We start from the raw sequence: 19,644 nt of genomic DNA on the forward strand, positions 1-19,644 counted from the left end.
GTAGCCTTTATATTAAAGCTCAGGGCTATTTTCCTGGTTTGATCTCCTTGCAGTCCAAGGGACTCTCAAGAGTCTTCTCCAGTACCACGGATCAAAACCATCAATTCTTCAGTGCCCCAATAAGTATTTTTATAAAAAGAAAATATAAATTAGAATTTAAAAAATATCATATAAGCAGCAAGCTGGAATGGTATCAGGGAAGAGTCAAGCACTATTTAATAGGGCTTCCCTTGTGGCTCAGCTTTTAAAGAATCTGCCTGCAATGCGGGAGACCTGGGTTCCATCCCTGGGTTGGAAAGATCCCCTGGAGAAGGGAAAGGTTACCCTCTCCAGTATTCTGGCCTGGAGAATTCCATGGACTGTACAGTCCATGGGGTCACAAAGAGTCGAACACAACTGAGCAACTTTCACTTTCTTTTCACTTCAATGCTCAGTCTTCTCTATGGCCCAATTCTCACATCCATACATGACTATAGGAAAAACCGTAGCTTTGACTATATGGACCTTTGTCAGCAAAGTAATGTCTCTGCTTTTTAATATGTTGTTTAGGTTTGTCATTGCTTTTCTTCCAAGGACCACTGTCTTTTAATATCATGGCTGCAGTCACCATCTGCAGTGATTTTGGAGCCCAGGAATACTGGAGTGGGTAGCTATTTACTTCTCCAGGGGATCTTCCTAACCCAGGGATTGAACCAGGGTCTCCTACATTACAGGTAGATTTTTTACCATCTGAGCTACCAGGTCATATGAAGATTTAGCATATGACACAGCAATTCCACTCATAGGTATCTCTCTACTAGAAGTAAAAACATATGTCCACACAAAGACTTGCATTCATAATCACCCAAAAGTGGGAAGTGTCCAGTTGTTCATCAGTTGGTGAATGGGTAAATAAAATGGAATGTGCACACAATAAATACTATTTAGCAATAAAAAGTAACATTTTTACTTTCGTGTGTTACAATATGGATGAACCTCCCAAAACTCTTCTGAGTTAGAGAAGGCAGACACAAATGACCAAATAAATGAAATATTCAGAAAGGGCAAATCTATAGAAAGAGAATGTAGATGAATGTTTGCCTGGGGATGGGTTGGACTGCAAATGGTCACAAAGGGACTTTTTGGAGTGGCAGAAATATTTGAAAACTGGATTGTGGTGATATGTATTTATTAAAAACCATTATGTCATACACAGAAAATGGATGAATTTTATGTTATCTATATGTGCTGCCGAAGCAAGCACAAAATTTTATGGTATGTAAATTGTTCCTCAATATTTTTATAAAAAATTATAAATTAGAATTTCAAAAATATCATATAAGCAGCAAGCTGAAACAGGGTATCAGGGAAGAGTCAAGACACTATTTAACAGGATTGTCTATCTCCTGCAGTTTACAACTCCTGGATGAAAGAACACGGAGGATCTATTGTCAATATCACTATGCTTACTAAAAATGGATTTCCGGGAGCTGTGTAAGCACTTACATTTTTTCTTCCTATGTCTTTGGGTTTGTCTGTTGAATAGCTGGGGAGTAGATAGAGCGATTTTATTAAATAGAGATAGTTAATCCCTTTAATGCATTGTGACTTCAATATTTAAAATTCCCTTTATTGAACTTTGAAATGTACTTCTAAAACATTAACATTCATATTCAGTTCAGTTCAGTCACTCAGTCGTGTCCGACTCTCTGCGACCCCATGAATCACAGCACGCCAGGCCTCCCTGTCCATCACCAACTCCCGGAGTTCACTCAAACTCATGTCCACAGAGTTGGTGATGCCAACCAGCCATCTCATTCTCTGTCATCCCCTTCTCCTCCTGCCCCCAGCCTTTCCCAGCATCAGAGTCTTTTCCAGTGAGTCAACTTGTCACATGAGGTGGCCAAAGTATTGCAGTTTCAGCTTTAGCATCAGTCCTTCCAATGAACACCCAGGATTGATCATATTAGGGTTACCCAATTTTCCAAGGAAAGAAAAACAGTAATAGGCCCAGTTAAATAATTTCTTTTTTTATCAGTATGTCCCAAATATCTCATGGAACATTCTTGTTCTTTTTGTTTGCTTTGGCCATACAGTGCGCTTGCAGGTTTTTAATTCTCTCACCAGGGATAGAACCCTTGCCCTCCTGCAGTGGAAGGGTGGAGTCCTAACCACTGGACTGCCAGGGAATTTTCACATGGGGCATGCTTATGCTAAAAATGATTTGTTGTCTCCTGTAAAAATTCACATTTAACTGAATGTCTTGTATTTTATCTGGCAGTCCTAATCCAGATGTAACTAAATGTGTCTGGAGACATCTATTTGGTTAAAATGAGGAAATGAAACCAATCTATGCTAATTTAGTTTCGAGCATTGTGGATATACCTATCCAGATTTAAATAGAACTGCTAATAAATTTATTGTTCCATAATAGAATTTGATCTATTTGACTTTTATTCTGATTTTGATAAATTCTGATTTTGGAAACTGATTTTTAAAATTTTTTTAAGCTTTTTTATTTTATATTAGTTTATAGTTGGTTATATATATGCAGATGACACTACCCTTATGGCAGAAAGTGAAGAGGAACTCAAAAGCCTCTTGATGAAAGTGAAAGAGGAGAGTGAAAAGGTTGGCTTGAAGCTCAACATTCAGAAAACAAAGATCATGGCATCTTGTCCCATCACTTCATGGGAAATAGATGGAAAAACAGTGGAAACAGTGTCAGACTTTGTTTTTTGGTACTCCAAAATCACTGCAGATGCTGACTGCAGCCATGAAATTAAAAGACGCTTACTCCTTGGAAAGAAAGTTATGACCAGCCTTGATAGTATATTAAAAAGCAGAGACGTTACTTTGCCAACAAAGGTCCGTCTAGTCAAGGCTATGGTTTTTCCCATGGTCATGTATGGATGTGGGAGTTGGACTGTGAAGAAACCTGATCGCCGAAGAATCGATGCTTTTGAACTGTGGTGTTGGAGAAGACTCTTGAGAGTCCCTTGGACTGCAAGGAGATCCAACCAGTCCATTCTAAAGGAGATCAATCCTGGGTGTTCATTGGAGGGACTGATGCTAAAGCTGAAACTGCAATACTTTGGCCACCTCATGCGACGAGTTGACTCACTGGAAAAGACTCTGATGCTGGGAAAGGTTGGGGGCGGGAGGAGAAGGGGACGACAGAGAATGAGATGGCTGGATGGCATCACCGACTCTGTGGACATGAGTTTGAGTGAACTCCGGGAGTTGGTGATGGACAGGGAGGCCTGGCATGCTGTGATTCATGGGATCGCGGAGAGTTGGACACGACTGAGCGACTGAACTGAACTGAACTGATAGTTGGTTAACATTTTTTTTTAAAGAAAGTGAATGAACAGCCTACTGGCACAGTAGTTTCTTTCATAATAGCCTAAAGGCTACTCAAAGCAGAAAGTTGAAAAACAACATACCAGGAAGCTACTTGACCAAGTTTAGTAGTTAAAAAGTATGATTTTTTAAAAAAAATGAGTTATGCTGATTTCTTTTGTATCTTGTAAGCTCTGATTCTTTCCATTTTTTAGATTAAAATTTTATTAAAAACTTTCCAACATAGAATTTCTGTTTTTGTGAAGTAGACCTATCTTAGTATTAAATTATGCATACTAGTTTAAACAAACAACTATATAATGTAGAAAGTCAAGTCCTCTGTACTCTTTCATCCCAGAGATAACCTGTTAATTAAATAAGATGGTGATCTTAATCCCTCTACAATTAGTAAGTAATTGATAAGACAATAATTTGGTACTGTGTTAAAATTGTTTGCCATCATGATTTTAGCAACCATTGTTGACCCTTTTGTGAATCACTCATTACACTGGGGCTGTGAAAATGTTGGTTTTTCTGATTTCATAATTGCTTCTATGTTTTTTAGTTGATGGTGCAGTGCTTAGTCAGTCATGTCTGACTCTTTGCAACCCCATGGACTGTAGCCCACCAGGCTCCTCTGTTCATGGGATTCTCCAGGCAAGAATACTGGAGTGCATTTCCATCTCCAGGGGATCTTTCCAACCTAGGGATTGAACCTAGGTCTCCTGCATTACAGGCAGATTCTTTAGCTGATACTCTTCTGTAGAAAGACTTTTATTTACATTACAACCATCCCTTCTTTAATATATATTATTATTATTATTAACTTTTATGGTATACCACTATGAAGTCACAGACTTCTTTTCAAATTGATTGTTTCAAATGCACACATTGTCTCAAATTTAATAGAAATTTGTGTTTTTTCTATGTTTTGCTATTATAAATAATTCTGCAATGAATAACGTTATAAATACTTCTTTCATATTTTCAGAGGTTTATCTTCAGGTTGGGGGCGGGAGGAGAAGGGGACGACTGAGAATGAGATGGTTGGATGGCATCACCGACTCTGTGGACATGAGTTTGAGTGAACTCCAGGAGTTGGTGATGGATAGGGAGGCCTGGCGTGCTGTGATTCATGGGATCGCGGAGAGTCGGACACGACTGAGCGACTGAACTGAACTGAACTGACTGATCTTCAGGGTGGGCTTCCCAGGTGGTGCTAGTAGCAAAGAACCTATCTGCAGATGCAGGAGACATAAGAAATATGGGTTCCATCCTTGGGTCAGGAAGATCCCTTGGAGAAGGGCATGACAACCCACTCCAATATTCTTACCTGGAGAATCCCATGAACAGAGAAGCCTGGTGGACTACAGTCCATCGAGTCGCAGAGAGCTGGACATGACTGAAGCAACTTAGCAACAGCAGCAGCAGCATCTTCAGGGTACATCCCAGAAGTTGGATTGCTGGGTGAAGGGTAAAGGCATCCTCTTAGGCATTTGCAAGTTTCTTTGCATTTTGCTGTCCCATCAGCAATGAATGAGAGTGCCTGTTCCTCAGAGCCTCACGAAAAATGTGTCTTGTTAATTTCTGGACAACTCTGATGGGCATGATATAGAATCTCAGTGGAACATCTATTCATTTGTTAAAAGGCTACCTGAGTATCTCTTGTTTGTGTGTTTGAATTGCATTGTTGTTTTCACACATACTTCTCTGGTTCTGATCATTTCCTGACATTTTCAGTGTCATCTAAGAGTAGTCCAATTTCCATTACAGTCTATGCAAAGGAGCTTAGACTGACCTGCTGATCTTTTGGGTCATTGTCAATAATTACAAGGGCAAGAGTCAGGCCAAACAGCAACTTGGTATCTCTCATGGAGAGAAAATTCGTGGCCCAAATACATATCATTGAATGAATGAATAAGCAAATTATGGTGTAGCTATATAATGTATTCCTCAGAAATGAGAAGTGAACTATTGATTCATGCAGCAATGTGGATAAATCTGAAAACGAATATTCTGAGTGAAAGAAGCCAGATGGAAAAGATCATGTATGTATGATTTCATTTATATGTTTTAAGTTTTAGAAGGATTTAAAAATTTTGTTAGTGCTAGATTCACTGAGAGTTGGATATTATTCTACCTCCTATTCATAAATTACAGGAAGGAAATGAAGCAGTGTGATAGACTTTAAGGTGGTTTATCACTCATAATCTCTTCCTGCACAGATTGGTAGACATTTTAAATCGCATCCGATACAGGAATAAGGCCTTAGTATTTCAGAAAATGTTCTCGGTGAAGTAATGGCTCTGAGACTTGTTATTCAGGTGGTGAAATGAAATCTCACGGAACTTTAGTACAGATAAATGCCCTTCCCTTCCTTCTCTCTGAGCTTTTGCTTTAAAAGAAGAGTGGCTGGAACAGTGCCCATATAACATGGTCACCAGCTTGCAGCTGAATCGTCCGCCATCTGTTCTGTTTTGATGGGGGTCACTGTCCCTTCCTGGAAAGGGTGTTTTTATAAACCCCATGGTCCATTCAGGTGTCTCACCCACCTGGAACTCCCAGCAATGCCAGCCAGAATCAAATCCTTCAGAACTCAGGACTACTGGTGATGCCGCCGAAATCTTACTTTCCTCTGCCCATTGAAGCTGAAGAAGAAAATACAGAGAGTTTAGAGGAAATAGAAAGGTGGCTTTAATCCTCAGCCAGTGGAGAGGCAAACAGTAGGCTTGTGCCTCAAGAGCTGTGCCCCCGCCTTTCTAGAGAGATCTGGAGGATTATATAGATGAGGGCTAGCAGTCAGGGATCGGAGATGAGGGATAAAGGTATAGGGATCTTGTATTCTTCTTCCTCTTGCATTGTTTCAGAAAGTCATAGGTTGGCATCAGGTAGCATAGTAATTCGGAGAAGGCAATGGCAAGCCACTCCAGTACTCTTGCCTAGAAAATCACACGGACAGAGGAGCCTGGTGGGCTGCAGTCCATGGGGTCACTACTAGTCGGACACGACTGAGTGACTTCACTTTCACTTTTTACTTTCATACATTGGAGAAGGAAATGGCAACCCACTCCAGTGTTCTTGCCTGGAGAATCCCAGGGACGGGGGAGCCTGGTGGTCTGCCGTCTATGGGGTCGCACAGAGTCGGACACGACTGAAGTGACTTAGCAGCAGCAGCAGCAGCATAGTAATTGGGTCTGGCAGCCCAGTAGCCTGGTGGTTGGATCCATTGTCTTATTAACTTTACTCCTGCCCTCTTTCTATAACGCAAAAGAGAAAAATCACAAGGTGTGGTTTGCCAAGCAAGAGATTTCTGTACAGGTGGCACCAAATTCAGGATGTAATTAGCACAGAGTTAAAGGACAGTAGGTACAGAATATAGTCCACGCAGAGTTAGGGGGCAGAACAGATTAGGAACAAAGTAAAAACGAGGAGTAACCAGGTCTGCTCAGCGTTCTCTTCATCTTCTTTGTTCTTAGGAAAGGAAAGAAAAACTCACTCTTTTCCCCCACCCTTTTCACTGCAACACTGGATAAGCAGTAAACCTCTCTGGATAAACTCTCTGCTTTTTCTTCACAAATGTCACCTTTTTTTTTTTTTTTTAATCCCTAGAAACAAACAGATTAAGATGTGCTGTTTCAAGATCCAGAGTAACTTTCAATTTCTGTGTAATTTTCTTCAGTGCCAAATACTGCAGAGGAAGGGCATGTCCCTTCTTCCTTATGGAACGAACAGAGAGCTGGGGACTTCAGGCTGTCATACCTGTCATAGGTGGTTTCACCATCCAGCAGCAGTTTCCCTTCTGACATCACACTTTTCTCTGCCAACCTCTTCAGTAGATCTTTGAGTGTGGAGATGTAGTCTGAAGGTGCTATTGTATTTGCACTGAGTCTGTATTAAATGTCCTTCTCTTTATCAGCTAACATTGAGAGAACTATGCAGGGGAGGAAAAATTATTTTCCCTCTGCCCTTTGGAGCTCTTAGCTGAGACCCCTGTAATAAAAGACAGATGAACAAGAGAAAAACAAATAAAGGTTGATTCACATGTGTACCTCGTGTATACTTGGGAGACACCCAGGGAAAAATGAGTAACTGCCTGCTAGGGCTTTGAATTTAGGATTAAACACTATCTTAGTAGGGAATGGGCTTCCCTGATATCTCAGTTGGTAAAGAATCCGCCTGCAATGCAGGAGACCCTGGTTTGATTCCTGAGTCGGGAAGATCCTCTGAAGAAGGGAGAGGCTACCCACTCCAGTATTCTTTGACTTCCTTCATGGCTCAGCTGGTAAAGAATCTGCCTGCAATGCGGAGACCTGGGTTCAATCCCTGGGTTGGGAAGATCCTCTGGAGAAGGGAAACGCTACCCACTCCAGTATTCTGGCCTAAAGAATTCCATGGACTGTACAGTCCATGGGGTTGCCAAGAGTCGGACATGACTGAGTGACTTTCACTTTCACTTAACAGGGAATGGGGAGAGGGGTTATCGACCTCTTGGGGTGGGGAGGAGAAGATCTTTAGGAAAGATGGATGGGCCCTTTGAAGAGTAGATCTGAGATATGATAGTCGGTGATGATGTTTGTTTGGATGTGGTGTTGACCTCTAGTCTTCTATCCCGTGACAATAGTCAGCCTTCCCTGGCTGGTGAGACTCCCTGGGAGGGGATTTATGACACTCAGTTCCATTTGGCCAATAAGGGGAGTTCAGAGAAAGCCTCTCTCTGCATCTGCTGTTTTTTCAAGGGACCCCAGCTGAAAATGATCACTCCACCAGGGCAGCAGCATACTTCGGGGGGCGTATTCCACTACCCTTCAACCACCTCTTGCTCACATTCTGCAGACTGCTTCTGTTGCTGAAATTCAGAGAGTACTTTGCATCTCTGGTCTTCCACCTGCTTCTCTATCTCCCCCAACCCCCCCCCCCACGCCTCTCTCTTAGTTTCAGGGGGCTGTTCGAGACTCTGGACCTCATGTGGTGGCCCTGGTGGTCAGGGGATGAGGACAATGGGCCAAGCACCTCTAGGTCCTCCTCAAAGAAGGGGGCCTGGGCTTGACTGTGCTTCTCGCAGATGCTCATCTGTTCTGTTCCCGCCTCTTGCTTCCGGTAGTGTAAAGCAACGCATTAACCCTGTGACCCTGCCCAGCTGGGAGGTACTCCAGAAGGGCCCCTCCTAGCATGGGTGTCAAGCAAGGAAAGCCGTCATGTGGCTCCCCCCCGGGATGGGTGGATGTAGTGTGACACAGGTGTTGGCTGCATTTGATGGTGATGAGGTTGCTCAGGTAACTCTGGCAGATGGGAGCGGTTGGCTTCTGCCTGGAGTCCTGCTAGGGCTTCTGCAGCCAACACTGAGGTGGGAGTGGGCTTTCATCAGGAAATTGGGGCTCTAGAGGTAATCTCTAGTGAGGAGTAGTTACGTGCTTGGTTCTGAGGCTTCATAATTGGAAATTCTAAACCATAGTATGTCTCTACCTTTTGCACCATGTGGGTGCAGACCAAAATATTTTGAACCTCTTCCCTGGAAATATCTTAACATTTATTTAAATTTTGGTATGTCTAGAAGTTCTTTTGATATTATTTCTAGCCTGACATATGAATTTCATATACCTTATTACCTGCTGCCAAGCTGCCAAGTCACTTCAGTCGTGTCCGACTCTGTGTGACCCCATAGACGGAAGCCCACCAGGCTCCCCCATCCCTGGGATTCTCCAGGCAAGAACACTGGAGTGGGTTGCCATTTCCTTCTCCAATGTGTGAAAGTGAAAAGTGAAAGTGAAGTCACTCAGTCGTGTCCGACCCTTAGTGACCCCATGGACTGCAGCCCACCAGGCTCCTCCATCCATGGGATTTTCTAGGCAAGAGTACTGGAGTGGCTTGCCATTGCCTTCTCCGACCTTATTACCTAAAATTGATTTAAAGAATAACCACACTTGTAACCTTCCAAATTACCAATTTGTTTATTTTCTTTCATAATCAAAAGTTCCTCAAAATATTCCTGTTTTGCACATGGTGATTTGGGGGAAACTTGTGTGGGCCTTGGGGCTTCCCAGGGGGCACAATGGTAAAGAATCCACCAGCCAGTGCAGGAGACGCAAGAGACACAGGTTCATTCCCTGGGTCGGGATGATCCCTTGGAGTACGAAATGGCAGCCCACTCCAGTATTGTTGCCTGGAAAATTCCCTGGACAGAGGAGCCTGGAGGGCTACAGTCCGTGGGATCTCAAAAGAGCTGCACATGACAGAGCATGCACGCAGACAGGGAGATGTGGGCCTTGACTTATGTGAGATTTGTTTGAGTAGCAGATAGCTATGGTTTCACTTTAATATTGAGGGACCTGGTTCTTTTTTATGGCTCAGACAGGGACTCATAATAAGAATGTTCTTGTGGGACTCTGACAGGTCACTGGTACACCTATCAGTTTAGGTAATATGAGACATATTCAATAAAAGCTGATGGTGATGTTTGTATTTTGTCTTTTAAAGGCATAGCGGAGCTGCCAGAGAAGGTGTTTACAACCTCACCAAGTCCTTAGCTGTGGAATGGGCCAGGAGTGGAGTAAGGATCAATAGTGTTGCCCCTGTACGTAAGTGTTCAATATGAAAGCTGTTGACAAATTGTGCTTTTCTGATTTCATTTGTGTTGATCATAGAGGTATTTGTTAATATGCATGTGTACTAGAAAAGATTGGCTTTTAAAAATAGATAAAATCAGAAAGAAGTATTCTTTGATTTACAGCCAGATTGTCAAGAAGGTAAATTAAGTCAATGATTCTCAATCCTGGCTGTATATGAGAATTATCTGTGAAATAGTTACAAAATAGTAATATATAAGCTTGAAGCGCTAGGCAGGATGAAGCACAAGCTGGAATCAAGATTGCCAGGAGAAATATCAGTAACTTCAGATATGCAGATGACACCACCTGTATGGCAGAAAGGGAAGAAAAAGTAGAGAGCCTCTTGATGAAAGTGAAAGAGGAGAGTGAAAAAGTGGCTTAAAACTCAACATTCAGAAAACTAAGATCATGGCATCTGGTCCCATCACTTCATGGCAAACAGATGGGGAAACAATGGAAACAGTGTTAGACTTTAGTTTTGGGGGCTCCAAAATCACTGCAAGATGGTGACTGCAGCCATGAAATTAAAAGACGCTTACTCCTTGGAAAGAAAGTTATGACCAACCTAGACAGCATATTAAAAAGCAGAGACATTACTTTGCCAACAAAGGTCCGTCTAGTCAAGGCTATGGTTTTTCCAGTAGTCATGTATGGACGTGAGAGTTGGATTATAAAGAAAGCTGAGCACTGAAGAATTGATGCTTTTGAGCTGTGGTGTTGGAGAAGACTCTTGAGAGTTGCTTGGACTGCAAGGAGATCTAACCAGTCCATTCTAAAGGAGATCAGTCCTGAGTGTTCATTGGAAGGACTGATGTTGAAGCTGAAACTCCAATACTTTGGCCACCTGATGTGAAGAGCTGACTCATTTGAAAAGACCTTGATGCTGGGAAAGATTGAAGGTGGGAGGAGAAGGGGACGACAGAGGATCAGATGATTGGATGGCATCACCGACTCAATGGACCTGAATTTGAGTGAACTCCAGAAGGTGGTGATGGACAGGGAGACCTGGCATGTTGCAGTCCATGGGGTTGCAAACAGTCGGAGACAACTGAGAGACTAAACTGAACTGAACCCAACTATGGAAACCAGGTATTGGTGCTTTTAAAAGCTGGTTCAATTTCTCAGTGAAGGAAATTGAGATTCAGTGAAGGTTGAGAATCGCTGCTTTAAGGAATGAATTTTCCTAGATTATTTTTTGGTATGTCATTAATTCTTTTTTAGGAGAGAGAGAAACTTCGAGTCAAAGTTCTAGGAAGGAATTTCCGGTTGAAGGTCAACTGAAAGTCAAGGGAAAACTCCTCTGAAGTATAATGTAAACAATAGGGGAAAAAAATTACTGTATGTTCAGCTTCAGAAACTGTCACATTATGTTGGGCTTCCCTGACAGTTCAGTTGGTAAAGAATCCACCTGCAATGCAGGAGACTCCGGTTCTAATCCTGGGTCGGGAAGATCTCCTGGAGAAGGGATAGGCTACCCACTCCAGTATTCTTTGGCTTCCCTTGAGGCTCAGCTGGTAAAGAATCCACCTGCAATGTGGGAGACCTGGGTTTGATTCCTGGGTTGGGAAGATCCCTGGAGAAGAGAAAGGCTACCCACTCCAGTATTCTGGCCTGGAGAATTCCATGGACTGTATAGTCCATGGGGTCACAAAGAGTCGGACATGACTGAGCATCTTTCACTTTCATAAGACATAACTTACGCAATGAAGATCCTGCATTCTGTAACTAAGACCCAACGCAGCCAAAATAAATATTTTTTTTTTAAAAGATTTAACTTTAAGCTTCCTTGGTCCTTACATGTTGACCACATAATCCAAGAGGGATAATAAATGAGACATTGCACATATCCTGCAAAACTCAGCTCAAATTCACTTCTCTGTGATGATTCCTGGTCATTGCTAAGAGAGTCATCATCCCCCAGTCTGGGGGTGTTACCTATGGATTTATTAATATCTATATAGTTATAGATAATATACATATGTAGATAATATATATAGATAATATCTATAGATATTGTTCAGAGAAGGCGATGGCACGTCACTCCAGTACTCTTGCCTGGAAAATCCCATGGATGGAGGAGCCTGGTGGGCTGTAGTCCATAGGGTCGCGAAGAGTCGGACACGACTGAGCGACTTCACTTTCACTTTTCACTTTCATGCCTTGGAGAAGAAAATGGCAAACCACTCCAGTATTCTTGCCTGGAGTGTCAGGGATGGGGGAGTCTGGTGGGCTGCTGTCTATGGGGTGGCACAGAGTCGGACATGACTGAAGTGACTTAGCAGCAGCAGCAGCAGCAGAATAGATATTGTTATCTATGCTACTCAGTGGGAACTAAGCATGAGCTGACTTGTGGATGTTAGAGAGATCTTATCTTTAACAAATGCAGGTTCCTAGCCAGAAGCTTCACATTCTTTTAATCCTTTGGGGCTGACATTACCTTTTCTACCTAGTCTCAAATATTTATAGGACGGATTGGATAGATTTCCATTCTGAATGTTGATTCTTTGGAATGTTGGTCTCCACATACGCATTTCTGGACAACTTTTAATGAGGTGTTGATGCTGTAACCATAATACTAAAGTCACATTTGTCCTCCAGAGATGTTTGGGGGTTTAATGTCTAAACCTTAATACCTCTGGAAGATTCCGTCCTCTTTAAATGAAAGCCTGAGAAATTGTTTAATCAGAAACCAGCATATCACCCCAGTATTGTTTGGAGTAATTAATACTGCCAAGTTTCTTCCTCATATTCTCATCCCTTCTGTCTTCTCCCCTCCTTCAAATAATCTGTTGTAGTTATGACCCAATAACAAGCACCTTTATCAGTTTTTGAGTAATTTTTTTCTTTATAAACCATTGAAAGCTACTAAAAGTTGAATAAAAGAGTTCTTAAACAATTAAAATTTTAATTTATTTATATTGGATTCAAATTTTTTGTTTGTGATTTCTTTCTAGGTAAAAAGCCATGAAAATATTGTATCTTCTAAGCCCCACTTAACCATAGGCCAGTTTTCCATCGTAAAACATAGAAGCCTTAGTGGAAGACAAAATAGTCTACCCTGTCCCATTGTCCCCAGTTAAGGGCTTCTCTGATATGCTCATATGATTATGCTTTCAGAAGCCAAGTCTTTTATGAAAACATCCTGAGCTTGGCTGGTTATTAGGGGAGGGGAGGTCACAAAATGAACATTCAGATTATCCTTTTTTAGTAGAGGTTGACTGTACTTCTTTGACCGTATTGAGAAAACATTACAAATGTGAACTTGAACCGCTATTAAACCACTTAATTGTTAGTGTTGGATGACAGACTGCCTTGTTGTCTTTCCTATTACAATTTAATTTTATGTACTTTATTTTTCCCTCTTTTATTTTAAACATAGGGAGCCATTTATTCCAAGACTGCTTTTAGCAACTATGATTATTTGACAGAGGACCTGCTTAACAATTTAATTCACAAGATCCCAGCTAGAAGATTGGGAGTTCCTGAGGAGGTAATGTCTTTTTCACATGGTCTGATTGGTTAATAGAGAAGATGGCTCCTATGCCCTCAAACTATGTTCCCTGAGCTTTCTGGCTGCCAGGAATACTGAGCTAGTGGTGCCTTGAATACTCACAGCAGTGTTTATTCAGGATGAATGCAGTGTGGGTTAAGAGCAGCATGTTTTTATTGTTTCAGTGCACTTTTCAGCTCTTTTCACTTGTTTCGTAGTACACAGAATCTCAGATAGGCAGATGGCACCACCCTTATGGCAGAAAGTGAAGAACTAGAGAACCTCTTGATGAAAGTGAAAGAGGAGAGTGAAAAAGTTGGCTTAAAGCTCAACATTAAGAGAACTAAGATGATTGCATCCAGTCCCATCACTTCATGGCAATAGATGGGGAAAGAGTGGAAACATTGGCATACTTTATTTTGGGGGGCTCCAAAATCACTGCAGATGGTGACTACAGCCATGAAATTAGAAGATGTGTGCTCCTTGGAAGAAAAGTTATGACCATGTGGTGCTGGAGAAGACTCTTGAGAGTCCCTTGGACTGCAAGGAGATCCAACCAGTCCATTCTAGAGGAGATCAATCCTGGGTGTTCATTGGAAGGACTGATGCTAAAGCTGAAACTCCAATACTTTGGCCACCTCATGTGACGAGTTGACTCACTGGAAAAGACTCTGATGCTGGGAGGGATTGGGGGCGGGAGGAGATGGGGGCGACAGAGAATGAGATGGCTGGATGGCATCACTGACTCGATGGAGGTGGGTTTGAGTGAACTCCGGGAGTTGGTGATGGACAGGGAGGACTGGCGTGCTGTGATTCATGGGATCTCAGAGAGTCGGACACGACTGAGCGACTGAACTGACTTGAGACAGCATATTAAAAAGCAGAGACATTACTTTGCCAACCAAGGTCCATCTAGTCAAGGCTCTGGTTTTTCCAGTGGTCATGTATGGATGTGAGAGTTGGACTGTAAAGAAAGCTAAGCACTGAAGAATTGATGCTTTTGTACTGTGGTGTTCGAGAGTCCCTTGGACTGCAAAGAGATCCAGTCAGTCCATACTAAAGGAGATAAGTCCTAAGTGTTCATTGGAAGGACTGATGTGAAGCTGAAACTCCAATACTTTGGCCACCTGATGTGAAGAGCTGACTCATTTGAAAATACCCTGATGCTGGGAAAGATTGAAGGTGGGAGGAGAAGGGGACAACAGAGGATGAGATTGTTGGATGGCATCACCGACTCAATGGACATGAGTTTGATTAAACTCCGAGAGTTGGTGATGGACAGGGAGGCCTGGCGTGCTGTGATCCATGGGGTTGCAAAGAGTCGGACATGACTGAGCGACTGAACTGAACTCAACACAGAATCTAAGCAAGTCGGACAATTATGACAAAATGAATTCTGTACCTGATTTCTGTAAGGTGACCAGTTTTAAGTCTGTAAAAATCAATAGCTTTCTTTAATGCCAGCAAGATCAGTCTTAAAATGTAATTTTTTAAAAAGGAAATACATTACACAATAACAAGAAAAAAAACTAAAAAACCCAGAGTTAACTTAACTCTAGACGAAAAAAAAGTTTATTATTGAGGAACAGAAAAAAAAGACCAGAATAAATAGACATGCCATATTCCTCAATGGAGAGACTCAATTTTACTAAAATCAAGTTTCCCTAAATCACACATACACATTTAATATATCTTTGGAATTAATACATTGATTCTAAAGTTTTACCTAGAAAAATATTTATGCCAAAATGCCCAAAATGTTTGGAATAAGAATAATGAGAGGATTTGACCTTCCTGCTGTCAAAACATACTGTAGGGCTTCTCTGGTGGCTCAGTGGTTAAGAATCTGCCTGCCAATGCAGGAGACACGGATTCGATCTCTAGTCCAGGGTAATCCCACATGCTACAAATAGCTAAACCCATGTGCCACAACTATTGAGTCTGTGCTCTAGAGCCCAGGAGCCACAACTGCTGAGTCCACGTGCCACAACTACTGAAGCCCATATGCCCTAGAGCTCTGTGCTCTGCAAGAGGAGAAGTCACTGCAGTGAGAAGCCTGCTCACCATAGCTGGAGGGTGGCCCCTGTTTGCCACAACTAGAGAAAAACCCTCACAGCAGTGCAGACCCAGCATGGCCAAAAAGACATAAAATTATTTAACCACCCCCTCAAATGCATACTATAAAGCTATTGTTGTTTCCTACATTTGGGGCTAGTACTGGAAGAGATTAAAAGTAGTGGGATAGAATGGGCTCTCACGCAGTACTGTGCACACACACACAGTTTATAGAATAAAAGTAACATTTCAAATCTACAAGGAAAGAATATTCAGCAAAAGTCTTGCAGCAGTTGGCTGTTCATTTAGAAATAAATTAGACGCACCCATCTCATATCACATACAAAATAATTTTCAGATATATTAAAATGCTAAATATAAAAGCAATGCCATAAAACTCTAAGAGAAAAATGTGTTCTAATTCCTCGAGCTAGCTTTCATTATCAGTTTGATGTATATCTTTCTAGAAATTTACTGTGTATGCTTAAAGATATTTCTCTTTACTGAATTTTTTTTTTTTTTTAGAAAAATGGGGTGTTATTGTATGTTTTTCTGCAACTTGCTATGGCTGTAGCAATAGTTCCTGTTGCTGCACATTGAGATTTTATTAATTTTTTTTATAGTGTAATAATTCTTCAGTGAACATTCTTGACTACAGTCATGAACTCTTATGTGGAGGGTAGCTTTCTATAAGTAGAATTCCTGAACTAAAATAGACTTGCATATTAAATTTTAGAAGATACTGTTAAATCCAACAGTTGATGAGCTATTTTGAGCAAGGTGCCAGATTTTTATTTGGAAAACTGAGTGATTTTGAAAGAATTTTAATCAAGGGATTTATCTGATTAAGCTTTTATTTTGGAGAAAACCCTTTTTATGTTTTCTGAACAATTATGTATTGTCTGTATGCTGTGCTGTGCTTAGTCATTCAGTCGTGTTCAACTCTTTGAGACCCCATGGACTGTAGCCCACCAGGATCCTCTGTCTATGGTCTGTTCAGTTCAGCTCAGTCGCTCAGTCGTGTCCGACTCTTTGTGACCCCATGAATCACAGCATGCCAGGCCTCCCTGTCCATCACCAACTCCCAGAGTTCACTCAAACTCATGTCCATCAAGTCGGTGATGCCATCCAACCATCTCATTCTCTGTCGTCCCCTTCTCCTCCTGCCCCCAATCCCTCCCAGCATCAGACTCTTTTCCAGTGAGTCAACTCTTTGCATGAGGTGGCCAAAGTATTGGGAGTTTCAGCTTTAGCATCAGTCCTTCCAATGAACACCCAGGACTGATCTCCTTTAGGATGGACTGGTTGGATCTCCTTGCAGTCCAAGGGACTCTCAAGAGTCCAGTTAATGTATTAAAATTTGACATTGAGAAATTCAAGAAATATTTGTGAATTCACAAAATAATAAAATCATGGATGTTAGAGTTGGACCATAAAGAAGGCTGAGCGCCAAAGAATTGATACTTTTGAACTGTGGTGTTGGAGAAGACTCTTTAGAGTCCCTTGGGCTGCAAGGAGATCAACCAGTCCATCCTAAAGGAAATCAATCCTGAATATTCATTTGAGGGATTGATGCTGAAGCTGAAACTCCAGTACTTTGGCCACCTGATGCAAAGAGCTGACTCATTGGAAAAGACCCTGATTCTGGGAAAGATTGAAGTCAGGAGGAGAAGGGGATGACAGAGGATAAGATGGTTGGATGGCATCACCAACTCGATGGACGTGAGTTTGCGCAAGCTCTGAAAGATAGTGAAGGACAGGGAAGCCTGACGTGCTGCAGTCCATGGGGTTCCAAAGAGTTGGGTATGACTGAGCAACTGAACAACAAATAAAGGCATTGCATACTATAATATTTTTAATGGAAAATAGCTGCATTTTAAAATACAAAAATGAACAATTTTTGCTTTGCTTTACAGAGTTCTTGAATGTATGCTTAATGGAAAACAGCTGGACTCTCATATCTGCTTCTGCTTCCAGTCTGTTACAATATGTTGTTTTGGTAAAGCATGCAAAGAAAATCTGGCTTCATGCCAGTTAAAATAAAAGGAGGAGTATTTTAGCAGTCTTTTTGAGTAACTGTGGATATTCTTCTTTAATATTCAACAAGTGACAGTTTCTTTTTTGTCCTATAGCTGTGTATTTTGTGTATTAAATGACCTGCCCCATTACAATGTATTGGAACATACATGGTGCTTCCAAGGTGGCGCTAGTGGTAAAGAGCCTCCCTGCCAATGCAGGAGGCATAAGAGATGCAGGTTCTGTCCCTGGGTCAGGAAGATCCCCTGGAGGAGAGCATGGCAACCCACTCTAGTATCCTTGCCTGTAAAATCCCATGTAGAGTTTTCTGGTGAACTACATATAGTCCATAGGGTTACAAAGAATCCAACACGACTGAAGTGACTTAGCACACACAGTACATACTTGATGTATGTACTAATGATACATTCTGTATATAATCATATCGTTTACTTCGTGCATGAGGACAAAGGATGACTGTTACATAATTATGCAGAACAAAATGTTATTTTGTTACATAATTATGTAACAAATTGCATTAAGTCAAATCAACTCTAGTCACCATACTTATCACAACCAATGACTTTCCTTAATCTCAAGTTTTGAGAAATCCACAACTCATCCATAAACATGCCTCTCTTCTTGCTTTGGGCCCGTAGCATGTGGTGGTTTCTAGAACTGAACTGTATCTGACATCTAGTTCTTACTTTTAAAAGTATTTCTGTTTACTTTTTTAAAAAATTAGATTCTGCTGTATGTTCTTTTCTGCAACTTGCTAAGGATGTAGCATAGTGTATTTAATTAGACCCTGTTGTTGCACATTGGGATTTTATGTGTATTTTTATATAAATATATATTTGTATTTTATAAAATCTCCCAGTTTTTCCTCACTAAACAAGACATCTTGTTGGACTAATGACTAGTCAGCTCGTGTGCACCCATAACTATGGTGTCATACATATGAATTTTTAAAAATCTGTGGGCAACTCTGGCCATCTGAGGTCTTAGCACAGTCAAACAACAGGTGGTTGAGCCTATACAGAGTATTGTTTTCCAGTGTCAACAACCATAAGGTGTTAGTCAATGCTTAAAATGCATAAGAAAATTGACATCGAAGTATATATATATATATATATTTAATATCCAGTCTTAACAAATGGCAGTTAAAGATTAATTGCAGTGTGGAATCTAAGCCATTCATTGAACTTTTTGTATTCCATTACATGAAAATTTCTTAGTATTCCTTGCACTTTTACTGAGTCTTTCATGCATAGATGATTTTGTAACATCAGACGTTGGTCTTTTAGAAAATATTGATTTACTGAGTTATAGACATCTTCTGAATGTTTATACACAATTCATGATACAATACCAGATGATCACATTTATGAATGTCACCACTGATCTCTTCCAAAAACTCTTTAGGTATTGGGAAACTGTCAAGGTCATGGTGACATGTATTGATGCAACTTTTCCAAAATTCTAGTTTTCACTTGAAAGCTCAAATCTTATCATTGACAACAAATGCTGTCAGTTGTTTTCAGCTGCTTGAAGTGGCAGTCCCACTTGGTTCTTTTTTGGAAAAATGTCTGCCAGATACCAAAGTGTGAATAACTGTAGTTAGTTAGTCATTCTCTCAAGGAGAAAACAAAACAAAAAAAATGTTTTGTGAAAAAAATGACTAGTTTGGTTTGCAGCTCAAGCACATGTTCTTTTCCTCGAGACAGCCTTTATACTTCCATGTACAGCATAAGAGCTGAAGGTGTAACTCCCACTTCATAACACAGGATATTAGAAAGATGTGTACCCAGTAGCCGAGATTAATATGATTAATAATTTTAGTGCTCATCAAGGACATTTGAAAGTGAAACAGACTCTCCCCTTCCACTCCCAGGAGTACTTACTGGTGAAAAATATTGTGACTGTTAGTATGATGCTTCATGTTTGTTTTCCTGCCATGACTTGTGCTGAGGGTCCAGGCATTTTTCGCATCATGGCTTTGGCACCATTAGTACAAATGTCAACACAGTGAAAAAGACAGATAAGGACTCAGTATTGTTATAGAACAGTTGTGACTTCACAGATCCCCTGAGAAGATCTTAGGTATGCCCAGGTTTGCCGACCATGCTGTGACTAATTGGGAAGGTGAGACAATGG

The 19,644-nt window shown here is 41.2% G+C and overlaps 1 protein-coding gene and 1 pseudogene across 2 annotated transcripts in view; one reads left to right on the forward strand and one right to left on the reverse strand.

Annotated features, from left to right (window-relative positions):
* Positions 1 to 19,644, forward strand: part of PECR (peroxisomal trans-2-enoyl-CoA reductase) — a 44,275-nt gene that overhangs the window by 17,883 nt on the left and 6,748 nt on the right. For both annotated transcript variants that reach the window (XM_088827741.1, XM_055398440.2), the window contains exons 4-6: positions 1,392 to 1,473; positions 9,796 to 9,892; positions 13,306 to 13,416. In XM_088827741.1, coding sequence (XP_088683867.1) covers positions 1,392 to 1,473; positions 9,796 to 9,892; positions 13,306 to 13,416 — 290 coding nt within the window. The remainder of the gene's footprint in view (positions 1 to 1,391; positions 1,474 to 9,795; positions 9,893 to 13,305; positions 13,417 to 19,644) is intronic.
* Positions 5,522 to 8,796, reverse strand: LOC148778514 (tripartite motif-containing protein 75-like; annotated as a pseudogene).

This window comes from Moschus berezovskii, chromosome 2 (genome assembly GCF_049115385.1).
Source record: "Moschus berezovskii isolate FMDL1 chromosome 2, NW_MosBer_1.0, whole genome shotgun sequence".
NCBI classification, from domain to species: Eukaryota; Metazoa; Chordata; class Mammalia; order Artiodactyla; family Moschidae; genus Moschus; species Moschus berezovskii.